Source organism: Phacochoerus africanus, chromosome 11 (genome assembly GCF_016906955.1).
Source record: "Phacochoerus africanus isolate WHEZ1 chromosome 11, ROS_Pafr_v1, whole genome shotgun sequence".
Classification (NCBI taxonomy): Eukaryota; Metazoa; Chordata; class Mammalia; order Artiodactyla; family Suidae; genus Phacochoerus; species Phacochoerus africanus.
In genome coordinates, this window is record NC_062554.1 from 119603597 (window position 1) to 119616914 (window position 13318).

At 41.7% G+C, this 13318-nt stretch overlaps 1 protein-coding gene across 6 annotated transcripts in view; it reads left to right on the forward strand.

The window, feature by feature from the left end:
- RASAL2 (RAS protein activator like 2) overlaps positions 1-13318 on the forward strand; it is a 388439-nt gene that overhangs the window by 365919 nt on the left and 9202 nt on the right. For all 6 annotated transcript variants that reach the window (XM_047752626.1, XM_047752627.1, XM_047752624.1 and 3 more), the window contains 3 exons: positions 7030-7164; positions 9283-9485; positions 11266-11353. In XM_047752626.1, coding sequence (XP_047608582.1) covers positions 7030-7164; positions 9283-9485; positions 11266-11353 — 426 coding nt within the window. The remainder of the gene's footprint in view (positions 1-7029; positions 7165-9282; positions 9486-11265; positions 11354-13318) is intronic.

Consider the following 13318-nt stretch of genomic DNA (forward strand, 5'->3'; position numbering starts at 1 on the left):
ACTGCGCATGGTCTCCAAACAACTAATTAAAATACTTTTGTGCCGCAACCATTGGTAAGTTTGGGAATGTCTGTATTATATTGGCATGAAGTGGGACATAGCCATGGTGAGATGTCCCAGCACAGCTTTCAGTAGTCAGTTTTGTTTGTGCCTTTGCTGGTCCTGCCACTGTCATATCAGTTAAACTGTAAATCACTGTATTTTGATTGCTCAAGTTTCTGTTTTTTCTACACTGGCTTTTTCTATGCAGATGGTTTATTCTTTCAAACTCATGTTGTTAATATTTTTTATTCCTTTTTCTTTTTTGCTTGCTTTTTTCGTTTCACTCCCATGAAACCTCTGATGTTCTATATAATCAGCACATTTTTTGCCTAAATTCTCAACATATTTTAATTGCAGATTATGTTGGGGAATTCTTCTGTCCTCAAAACTGGAGGATTTCTTTGTGGGGACTGTTCTGTAGGCATCTATAATTATTGGAGGCTTTGTCCCATGCAAATTCCACTTGTATCTTAGCACAAAGGAGCAGCCCTTGTGGGCAGTGTAACTAGCCTGTCTTCTCTGTCTACTGAGTCAGAAGGGAATAAAATCCTAGTGGAACAATCTACAGAGAAGGAATTTTTTTTTAGGAAACTGTCTTTAATTTTTTTCACCCTTTTCACCTCTGTTTGGATTTCTTTTTCTCGTTTTCCTCTTTGTTTTGTTTTTTTGTGTATCATATACTCAAAATAAAGTAGACTTTATTTACAATGTGTGAGTTGCACAGATATAGCATGTTACCTAACCTTAGAAATTCAAATTTGAAGAGGCTTTTTAAATAGGTATTTGCCTGTCAGAATGATGCTGAAGTTTTCACACTTGGATTTATTGAACCCTCTCTTGATCCACCTCTTCAAGGCTTCTCAGGGTTGACTTCCTATTTTAGGCAGCTCTTTCTTTGGTGTTAAGAGCAGAAATGCTACTCCTCTATAGGAACCTGACTATTTCAGACTGTGGAGAAGCTGAAAGCAGCAAGTCTTATTTACAACTAGTAATACCAACAGGGAACAGGGAACCAGCCTGTTCTCAGTTATCCTCAGCATAGTCAGGCTATCAGTGAAACTGCTGTCTCAGGCCTTTTTGCCCTAAAGCATTATTATTTTTTCCAGAGAAACCCCTATCCAAGATTATCTCAAAGGGGAGATATTCTTGTAGGAATCCCTGCTTCTTTTCGTCTTTTTCATCCTTTATTTTCTTTACTGGTCCACTATTGAAAGTCAGTGAATAAAATGTGCTTCCTAAGGCTATAGCTAAGCAAGATGGGATCCGAACCACTTATCAACTCCTTTTCTTTTCCTTTTTTTTTTTTTGTCTTTTTAGGGCTGCATTCACGGCATATGGAGGTTCCAATGCTAGAGGTCAAATCGGAGCTGTAGCCACTGGCCCATGCCACAGCCACAGCAACGCCAGATCTGAGCCACATCTGCAACCTACACCACAACTCATGGCAACGCCAGGTCCTTAATCCACTGAGCAAGGCCAAAGATCGAACCTGTGTCCTCATGGATACTAGTCAGATTCGATTTCCTGAGCCATGACGGGAACTCCCTCAACTCCCTTTCTTAATTTCTTTGACTATAAACTAGAGATAATAAATTTTGCTTATAAAGGAGATGGAACACTAAAGAAAAGCCTTTGATGTACTTCCAAAGGATTAGAGGAAAAACATAGGGTATCCTTCTCTTAGTAATGAATTATACTTTGGTAATGAATTCTAAAGAGAATCCAAAGTATTAATAAACACATAATATTCTATTAAGCATCTATTGTGCAATGAGATAGTCACTATCATTCAAAAAAAAAAAAAAAACCCGCGAAACTCTGATATATAGTGCCATGTTTCAAGGGTTGACAATCTAATTAGCAAAAACGCACTCATACGACCAGTAAATTAAGTGTAAAAGACAGTACACTATGCTTTCATGTGAAGCATATAATACAATAAAAAATAATTTTGAGGGAGTTCCTGTGTGACTCAGCGGGTTACTGACATTGTGTCTGTAAGAATGCGGATTCAATCCCTGGCCTTGCTCAGTGGGTTAAGGATCCAGAGTTGCCACAAGCCACAGCCTAGTCACAGATGTGGTTCGGAGCCAGTGTTGCTGTGGCTATGGCGCAGGCCAGCAGCTGCAGCTCCAATTCAACCCCTAGCTGGAGAACTTCCATATGCATGGTTATAGCCATAAAAAGAAGAAAAAAATAATGATAATTTTTGAAATAAAAATCACCTCTGTATCTTTCCAGCGTAAGTTATTTCTAATTTGTCCAGTATTACTTTTATGTTCTTTATAATTATAGAAAGTTTTTATTACAAATACAAGGAAAAGTTATATTAATCTGATTTATTTTTTTTGAAACTTATTGACTACCTGACATATGCCATGCAGAGTGCCAGGTTACATTAGGCAGTGGTAAAAAAAACAGTTTCACCCAGAAAATAGGAGTAGACTGGAAAGCCCAGTTCCCATTGTATACGCTGTCATAAATCACTGGACATTGTTAGTGCTTCTGAAGTCCTCCCACTAGCACCAGTGAAATAAACCAACTCTTGTTTTTATGGCTTCTTACTTAATAGTTAAAGCCTAGATTACCTAAGGAGTTGTTTTTAATTTGCTTTTCAGGGCTAAGATCTCTCCTTACTATGTTCTTAGGAGTGCTGTTAGATCGTAATGCATATATTGGCACTCAATAAATGGTTACTCGTAACACATCACCGGGAAAGAGAATTCTTTCAAGCAGCGTTCTGTTAACTATACAGCATAAAGCTATTGAATAGCTTCCTTGAAGTTATAAATTCCAAACGGTGAAGTTACTCATTTTAGCAGCTACTTTTCTCAAGCAGCAATTGAATAGAAAATCCGGGTTTCACAGAAAAGCAGCTTTCCTATGCCCTATGTGGTAAAGTGGTAAGATTCTTCGTTGAAAAGACATTTAACTCCTTTAAGTATAGGCTTCCTATTGATTTTTTAAGACTCAGAACTATAACATTTTGCCTCTCAGGTGTACATATATCAAATAAAAACCTAAACCCCCATTAAACCATTTTTCTCTTCCAATACTAAAGCAATTTATTGCTCTCTGCTTTCAAAATCTGGTAGGGGGAGAGTGTGTGTGTGTGTGTGTGTGTGTGTGTGTGTGTGTGTGTGTGTGTGAAGTACCTGGTAGTTTACAAACTGTTTTTACATGCTATCTAATTTGTTTCTCATAGTAACTTTTGAAGTAGGTAATTATTATCTTATTTATTTATTTATTTATTTTGTCTTTTTAGGGCCGCACCTGCGGCATATGGAGGTTCCCAGGCTAGGGTCTAATCAGAGCTGTAGCCACCGGCCTACACCACAGCCACAGCAACGCCAGATCTGAGCCACATCTGTGACCTACACCTCAGCTCAGGGCAACGCTGGATCCTTAACCCACTGAGTGAGGCCAGAGATCAAACTTGTATCCCCATGGATACTCTTCAGATTCATTTCTGCTGAGCCACAGCAGGAACTCCTCATCTTTTCTAATATAAATGGTACTATATCACATAGATGAGTGTTCTCAAAGTGTGATACTAAAAATCATTCAAGTATGCAAGGTATTTACTTAATCTTATTATTTTAATACATATTAGAAAAAATCAACTATTAGTGTAAAGTGTGTTTATAAATATTTTTTTTTCTGAAAATATTGCTTAGCATAAGGAATTTGCTGAGAAAGTTTATTTTAAAGAGATAATAAATAGGATATCAGTGCTAATATGGTTATGACAAAAATAATGAGAGTGATACACAAGTGAACGAAATAATAGGAAACACACCTACCACAGTGGAGATGAAAGTAGATGTTTAAGAACTGAGGGTACTGACGTTTAAGACATGGTTGGTTTTTTTTGGCTTTTTTTTTTTTTAGGGCCACACCCATGGCATATGGAGGTTCCCACGCTACGGGTCTAATCAGAGCCGTTGCTGCCGGCCTACATCACAGCCACAGTAAGGCCACATTGAAGTCATGTCTGCAGCCTACACCGCAGCAACCTTAATCCACTGAGCAAAGCCAGGGATCGAACCCGCATCCTCATGGATACTAGTTGGGTTCATTAACCACTGAGCCACAACAGGAACTCCCCAAGACATGTTTCTTGACACAGTGGAGAAAATGGCTTCAAAGGAGGAATTTCTGAAAGTTCATTCATAATTGCTGGGTTTTGCCTCAGGCATGAAACCATTTTTTATTGATACATATCTATAATCTGTTTGTAAATCAGCCAAACCAAATTCTTCTGTTCACACCTTTTAGGAAATATCCTCATATTACTTCTGTATGTTTTTGTTTGTTAGGTTTTGGTTTTGGTTTTTTTGCTTTTTAGGGCTGCACTTGGGACACATGAAAGTTCCCAGGCTAGGGGTCGAATTGGAGCTACAGCTGCTGGCCTGCACCACAGCCACAGCAACGTGGCATCCAAGCCATGCCTGCGACCTATACCACAGCTCACAGCATTGCCAGATCCTTAACCCACTGAGAGAGGCCAGGGATCGAATCTACAACCTCATGGTTCCTAGTCGGCTTTGTTAACCACTGAGCCATGACGGGAACTCCCTGTATGAATATTTTTAAAGTCTCTTCCAAATAGCCTGTTTGTCTCTGCAACCAATTTTTTTCATCTGGTTTTTCTAACTACCCCTTAAAATACACCTTCTTTTAAAAATCTGCATATTTAGAGTTTAGCCAGATTTTCTTCCAGAATGATATAAATATGCTTAAGGTATATAGCTCTGCATGGGAAAGAAAATTCCTTTCCTATTCTGAGATGCTAGAGTATTGATCCTCAAAATGGAAATTCATTTTAATTATAAAAAGACTAACTCACATAAAATGCTTTGTCCTGCCTGTCTTCTCTCTCTCAGGAGGGCTAAAGAAAATTTGTTGTCTACTTCCAGCATTGTTTATGGAGAAAGCACTAATATTCAGTAGCCTAATATGAATTATTATGTCTAGTGCCAGTTTTCAAAGCATAAGTACTGTAATGCCGTCTAAGCTCTGTAGTTCTCTGGAGTTTCCAAAGAACTGTCACATATGTTATATTATTCAGTCCTTAGAATTCCCTGTGAGATGATCAGGGTGGGGGTGTTAGTGACGGTGGTGGTATCCCAACTCAGTAGGTTTGGAAAAAAGTATTTAAGAGATTAAGTGGCAATGTAAGTGGCACAGTTGCTACTCAAGGCCACGTTTTTTTTTTTTTTCTTAACATTTTATTTTTATTTTCTTGAAATGCAGTTGATTTACAGTGCTATTTTAATTTCTACTGTACAACAAAGTGATTCAGTTATATATACATTCTTTTTCAAATTTTCAGTATCACAGGATATTGAACATAGTTCCCTGTGCTGTATGGTTGGACCGAGTTGTTTATCCATCCTGTATGGAATAGTATGCATCTGTTAATCCCGAACTCCTTACCTCCCCCCATGCCACCACCTTGGCAATCACAAGTTTGTTCTCTATGTCTGTGAGTCTTTTTCTGTTTTGTAGATAAGTTCGTTTGTGTTGCATTTTAGAATCCACATATAAGTTATATCGTGTGGTATTTGTCTTTCTCTTTCTGACTTACTCCACTTAGTGTGATGATCTCTAGGTCCATCCATGTTGCTGCAAATGGTGTTATTTCATTCTTTTTTATGGCTTTTTTTTTTCCATTGTATGTATATAACCCATCTTCTTCATTCCTTCCACTGTTGATGACAGGTTGTTTCCTTGTCTTGGCTGTTATAAATTGTGCTGCAGTGAACATTGGGGTGCATGTATCTTTACAGATTAGAGTATTGTCTGGTATATGCCCAAGAGTGGGATTGCCAGATCATATAGTACTTTTATTCTTAGTTTTTTGAGAAACCTCCATACTGTTTTCCATCATGGCTGTACCAGTCTGCATTCCTACCAGCAGTGTAGGAGGGTTCCCTCCTTTTCCCCACACCCTCTCTAACATTTGTTATTTGTAGACTTTAATGATGACCATTCTGACTTGTGTGAAGTTACGTCATTGTAGTTTTGATGTGCACTTCTCTAATAGCAGTGATAGGCATCTTTTCATGTGCCTATTAAAGCCAAAAAAGTCTTTTTTTTTTTTTTTTTTGGTCGCCCTACAGCATATGGAGTTCCCAGGCCAGGAATCAGCTCCAAGTTGAGCCGCAGTTGCAACCTATGACATAGCTGTGGCACAGTGATCAAACTTGCATCCTGGCACTTCAGAGATGTTGAGTTAAAGCAGGAACTCCAAGGCCAGAATTCTTATCGCTGTACATCTGTACTGGAAAAGGGCAGTTTACTAAGTAGCCTAATTGGTAGAACTCTCCTTTAGACTTGTTGGTATCTATTGTTTTGATCTATGTTTATTCATTGTTTTGACGCTGTATTTATTCATCAAGGAACTTTCTTGGTAAAATGCAGACTGCTGAGTGATCCCAACCCATCAGCAAATCAATGTGTTGTAAAAATGACCACTATCAGTTTTTTTTCTTTCCCCAAATGGTTGATAGGAAATTTAAGAATTTGGCATTCTGATATATAAATGGGTACCTTGTGAGTTGTTTAGCATTAATCAGTTCCTTGGTTCCTTGGCATTTGTGGTTAAACAGATGTTTCCTTATCTGAGCAATCAACCATCAAGTTCTGCTTTCTTTCTTTCATTCTGTCATCGTCGTGATTTCATTAGGTAGTGATCTAATGAAACCTCTAGACTAATAAACAATTTTAAGGCCTTGGCTTTCCCTCATTGGAGAGGAAAAAAAAAAAAAGGCAGGTTCTATTTACAGCATTTTCAAATATTTTATTATTTTACAAATGGGTATTCTCTCCGCCTAGCCCTGGCAGTAATAAAATATTATTTAGAACTGAGAGCATTTATCAGAAAACAGGGATCACGTTCTGTCTTCCAAGAATAGCTCTCTTTTGAATCATAACTAGTGGATGGGCTCTCTTGGGAGATGCTAATAAATATTTCTTATGCAGGTTCAGTCACCCGTGGACTCTGCCACAATGTCCCCAGTAGAAAGGACAGCAGCCTGGGTTCTGAACAATGGACAGTATGAAGAGGATGTGGAAGAAAGTGAGCAAAATCAAGATGAGGCCAAGCACGCTGAGAAGGTAGAGCCTAGTCTGTCTTTATTGACCTATTGCCCCCACAGTGATAAGCCACCCAAAGGGTCATCGAATCAAGAAGAGGACCTCCCCAGCCTCAGCTCCTCCTCTTATGTTAACCCTTATGTACATGTCTGTGTATAATAATTCAGTAATGTCTGTGTGAAAATATGTGGAAATGTCCATCAAGCTGGGGTGAGGGGATTAGCTATAATTTTTTTTTAAATATGGGTTGCTTTAATTTGAAGAATATTCTGCTATTTATTTCTCATCATTTTAGGTGAACATTTAGTGTTTCTATAAACTAACAAGGTCAAAATTACCCTTGGATTAGATTTCCTTATCTTCGTAATGATTTTATAACTTATGTATCTTTGTAGTGATTTTGTCTTTTTTTAAACCTTCTCTGGATAAAGAACTTGTAACTCTATAGATGATGTTTTTAAGATATTAACCAAGAAAAAAAAAAGTCACTAACTGTCTATTGCATCAGTTTTATTAAGAAAGTTGACATAAAGAAAAAAGGATTATCAAACAAGAACCTTGACATCATGTGTGGCAATGTCTCGTTTAATTAACAGCCAGACAACTGGCTTCTGTTTACTTATCCATATGGCCCTAAACCATGCTTATTGATGCAGTCTGCCTCTTCAAACTATTGTAAGAACTGTCATCTTTGACCTTCTGGATGAATAAGCATAGTTTGGGACCATGACGCTGGATAAGCAAAAACTAATTTTCTGATTATCAATTAAATGGGATATTATGTGAAAATCCATTGCATTTTGCAGTGCAGCTGTGATGTAGATTAATCATTAATTACTAATGAACTTAAGTAGACCATCTGTAAGAAAGCTTAATGCATCTCACCTAGAAATGTGACATTCCAATTACTGAAACTCTACCATAGCAACTTCAGTTAGAAGAAAGGGGTGTGTAACCAATTGAATTATATAACGCTTTGGTAAGAATTTATTAAATAAAGCTTTAGTTTGTATACATTTATATATAAAGCTTTAGTAAGAGAAGTGATATATGTGTTCCAACAAGCAGAACCAAATTGGACAGATGAACCACATCATGAAAATGGGCTAAGAAGTTCTCTTGTGGTGCAGTGGGTTAAGGATCTAGTGTTGTCATTGCAGCAGCTTGGGTTGCTGCTGTAGCAAGTGTTCCATCCCTGGCCCTGGAACTTGCACATGCAGTAGATGTGGCAAAAAAAGAAAAAAGAAAAAAAATATATATATATATTGGCCAAGAGGCAATCAGCCCATTAATCAGCCCCAGGGGATATGTAGGCCTTTTGCTTAGAGCTTGTGACTTGAATGTTGTACACTTTTGTAGATGGAGAGAAAGCAGCAGTAGTCTACCCTGCCATAAAATTCTCTTTATTGATTTAGTTGCTTAACATTATAGGAATACAGCTTGCTCTCTAAAGGGCTGATTCTAGCAGGGTGAAACGATGGCATTCTGATGAGCCGTATCAGAGATCCCACAGTACAGGGGATGATGCAGAAATCTTTCTTCTTGTTAACAACTGGCTTTTGGCTTATATTAAGTGACTTGTCAGACTTCCAAGTGCTTGAACATTTTTTTCCCTGCTCCTGTTTGATACCATCAGAGATTGGATGTGACTTGCAGCAACTGGTAGTTTAATGTGGAAAGTGATACATTCATATAGAGATTTGGAATGCCAATGTAAGAGTAAAAATGTAATTTTAGGAGGAGGGCAGAGCTGCGTTACCATTTCTGCCTGCCGATACTTTTTTAAAATGTTAGCAGCACATAGCACGGCAGCTCAGACAGCATCCAGCTACATTGCCTAAGGCTTCTTTCATAAAAAAATAAATTGCTGGAGTTCCTGTCCTGGCTCAGTGGAATCGAACCCGACTAGTATCCATGAGGATGCAGGTTCGATCCCTCGCCTCGCTCAGTGGGTTAAGGATCCGGTGGTGTAGTCCACAGACATGGCTCAGATCCCGCATTGCTGTGGCTCCAATGCAGCTCCTAGCCTGGGAACTTCCATATGGTGTACCTGCAGCCCTGGGAAAAAAAACAGTCTAAAACCAGTGTAACTCCAGTTTTTCTCTCCTTGTCTTTGGCGCCTCTTCCTCTCTGCCCCAGTATGAACAGGAAATTACTAAACTGAAGGAGCGCCTGCGTGTGTCCAGCCGGCGGCTGGAGGAGTATGAGCGCCGCTTGCTGGTGCAGGAGCAGCAGATGCAGAAGCTCCTGCTGGAGTACAAGGCCCGGCTGGAGGACAGCGAGGAGCGGCTGCGCAGGCAGCAGGAGGAGAAGGACAGCCAGATGAAGAGCATCATCAGCAGGTCAGAGGTCCCCTGGCGGTGGATGGGGGCTCCCTGGGGGTACGGGGAGGTGGGACGACCCCCCAGAGAATCCTGAGGCAGTGGCAGCAAAGGCCATTCTCAGCACTGCCTGAAATCTGTGGTACTTCCTACAAGGTGATCGTTGACTGTCTCTAACATTTTCTAAATGCCAGACCTTAGTGCACTTCCTTTAAGGAAAGACAAGAAAATATTTATTTTTCTTTAGGTGCAGCAATTAGAAAGAAAAATAAAAACTTAATGACCCACTTGAGAGGTCCTAGAGGAAAAGGAATTTTAAAAATCTTGGATTTCCCATTGTGTCACAGCGGAAACAAATCACCTAGTAACCACGAGGTTGTGGGTTCAATCCTTGGCCTCACTCAGTGGGTTAAGGGTCCAGCGTTGCCGTGGGCTATAGTGTAAGTCGCAGATGCAGCTTGGATCCCGAGTTGCTGTGGCTGTGGTGTAGGCCGGCAGCTGTAGCTCCAATTCGACCCCTAGCCTGGGAACCTCCATGTACCATGGGTGTAGCCCTAAAAAGCAAAAAATAAATAAATAAATAAATAAACCAAACTAGGTATTCAATGTCAGTGGCCAGCCTAATTTTTCACCATAAGTCCAGAGAGGTGGAAATAAGTTTTACTGGATATTCTTAGGGCCAGAGAACCAAGTGCCAAGGACATCAAAGGGATTCTAAGGGGGGCGGGGGGGGACAATTTTACCAAACAGTACATAGCACTTACTCTGGGTCAGGCACTCTTCTGATTACTTTACAAGTAAAATGTGTTTGATCTGTCAATAACCATTTGCCTCTGTGGTAGGCATTATTATTATTCTCATTTTACAAACAAACAGGCAACAAATTCATTAAGTCCCTTGCCCAAGGTCACTTGGTGGTGCAGCTGGGGTCTGAGGCCAGGCAGTCAAGCCCCAGAGGCCACGCTCCTGACCACTGTGCTTCCATGTAGTTAAATGCTGCAGGCAGGCCAAGTAAATTAAAGACAGAAAATGTTCGTTGTTCAAGCAGCACAGGAGAATTTAGTAGTCTTACCGAGAGCCTTTTCTGGACTGAAACATCAGGAGGTTGCAGTGTGAATGGTGGATGAGAAAGAGTTCACTCTGAGGAAACTTAGCTATTTAGAAGAAGAGTAAGGTCAGCTGTCACAAGGTAATGAGATTAAGAGAGGGTTTGGCTTGCTGTGGTTGGCCTCCTATTTGAAGATGAAATAAATAGTGCTGAGGGAAGGCTCTGATAGAGCGGGAGATAAGGACTATGGGGACACTTCCAGAGGAGATGCAAATGCACGGGATCCAGTCCCAGTAGAGAAATCAACTTTGGGTGCCTTCCCCAAGGCAAGGAGACCGAGCATGTTTGCAGATCTGGTATTAGAAAGGAGTGGCATGGAGTTCCCATCGTGGCGCAGTGGTTAACGAATCCGACTAGGAACCATGAGGTTGCGGGTTCGGTCCCTGCCCTTGCTCAGTGGGTTAACGATCCGGCGTTGCCGTGAGCTGTGGTGTAGGTTGCAGACACGGCTCGGATCCTGCGTTGCTGTGGCTCTGGCGTAGGCCGGTGGCTACAGCTCCGATTCGACCCCTAGCCTGGGAACCTCCATATGCCTCGGGAGCAGCCCAAGAAATAGCAAAAAGACAAAAAAAAAAGAAAAGAAAAAAGAAAGGAGTGGCAGTACTGAAGCCGTCCTGAGCGGGGCCTTCTTGTCCTCTCATTAGCCAGCTCTCTCCTTGAAGATGGTGGTCTCTCCTTCTTGCCCCATTTTAGGCTAATGGCTGTGGAAGAGGAGCTGAAGAAGGATCACGCTGAGATGCAAGCAGTTATTGATGCAAAGCAAAAAATAATTGATGCACAGGTAAGAAGGTCCTTAATCTGATAGAAGGCACTTGTTTATGACAACTTATTTCCGGGCTTCCCACTCCTTGCCGTTGCCAAGGCACATAATGAAAAATGGGTCATTGGAAAGTTCTCAGCATTACCTTTCGAAGATGAAAAGAACTTCCATGTGACCTCTCTGACTTTCCCTTTCCTTTACTAGTGGCAAGTCTCTTAACCCAGCAAGGTTTTAGCCTGCTTAGTGCAGTTGCTCGACAGATCCCAGCCTAGTGCATGATGGGGTTTTCTTCTGTCCTTCTGGAAAGGAGGGCGTTTCCCAGGGGGTATCTGTGAAAAGTACACTGCATGTGTCTGGCTTGTGACCTCCACTGACCATCGCTTGGCTCTGACGTTCACGGTCTTGTCAGTCACGTCCACTGTGCCCTCAGCCTCTAGCTCCAAGCAGTGGTAGAAACGCAGGGAAAGACAGGGTTGTAGAAGTGCCCTTTCTTGTCCCTCTGTTGGTTCAGGGTTTGGTGCTGGTGCCTGGCATTCGCTTGGCTGCCCTTCTTCGTTGACGCTGTGCTTCGAAGAGCCTCTTTCGGTCGATGGACTCACAGCTGGGCCTCTGCTCACTGTAGCTTCTACCTGTGACACCAATAGCATGACAGCTGCCAGGAGCACCTCACAGGGACATAGCAGTGATCAGAGCAAAACCCAGGAGGCAGGAAATGTTTCTAATTCCTCTTCACTTTATCAGTGCAAAACATGGTTGTATTCTTAGTGTGATACACGTAACAAAAGGCAGGTGCAGTTTGGATGTGGCTGGTCTGGCCACTGAAAGTGTCACTTCCCTGAAGACTGCCCAGCCTGGCTTGCACCTCTCACCCTTAAAGACCATTTCATTTCCCTAAGCTGTGATGTAAAAATGGGAGCAAGGACTCTATGTCCTGCCTTCTTCTCTCCAGTGGTCAGTCTGTGGTCAAGCCCCGGTCTTCACTCCTCTGCACGCCCTCTACCCCCAGTCTAGTTTCCTGGCAGGGCTAATGCGGGCTGGAGTTTATTTTTCAAAGGAAGTGGGAGTGAGGCTGAAAGCACAGCCACAGGAAGAACGTGTCATGGCCCTTATTCTCCCTTACACACCCGAGACTGGAGGTCAGGCGTGAGTTGTGATGCTCTCTCGCCAGCACGGTTCCCAGAATGTTTCGGACCCTTGATTTCTGTAGTTTCTGGGTTTTTAGACCTCCTAAGAATCAGAAGAAAGTTCTTACTTGGTCCTTTTTTTAAAACCTTTCTGGAGTTCCCGTCGTGGTTCAGCAGAAATGAACCCAACTAGCATCCATGAGGACGCAGGTTCAATCCCTGGCCTTGCTCATTGGTTTAAGGATCCGGCGTTGCTGTGGGGTAGGCCAGCAGCTACAGCTCTGATTCAGCCCCTAGCCTGGGAACCGCCATATGCTGCGGGTGCGGCCCTAAAAAGACATAAATAAATAAATAAAACCTTACTGGATGTCCCCAAAGTAGGAGAGGGAAGGGTAGCAGAGCCAAGGCCATCTCGATAGGCAGTGCTATAGAATTTCATCGCAAGAGGCTTAAGAGAAACAGCCTGGATAAAGAAGGCCATTGCATTAAGAGAACTAGTGTTGATGTGTGTTCCCTTTGGGATTTTCAGTATGACAGCATAAAGCAGGGAGAGTCCTATCACTGACTCCACCAGAAGAGATTTTGGTTCTAGTGAGACAATGCAGTTGATTTGAATAACATCAGCTGGTTTAAACCACGTCAGTCTTAAGCAGAGGGACCTCGGGGGTGTCATAGCCATGGCACCAAGCATACATGCGTTCCGCTTTGTCGGATGCTGCCCAGACAGCCTCGTGGTTAGCTCTACAGATTTCTACCCCCCACCCCATCCCCGCTGTGACATCAAGGCTAAGATGACTGGGTGTGAAGCAGGGGTCCTAGGAATAGAAGGTAAAAGCAAGGAAGGGAGTCAGCTTTAACAGGC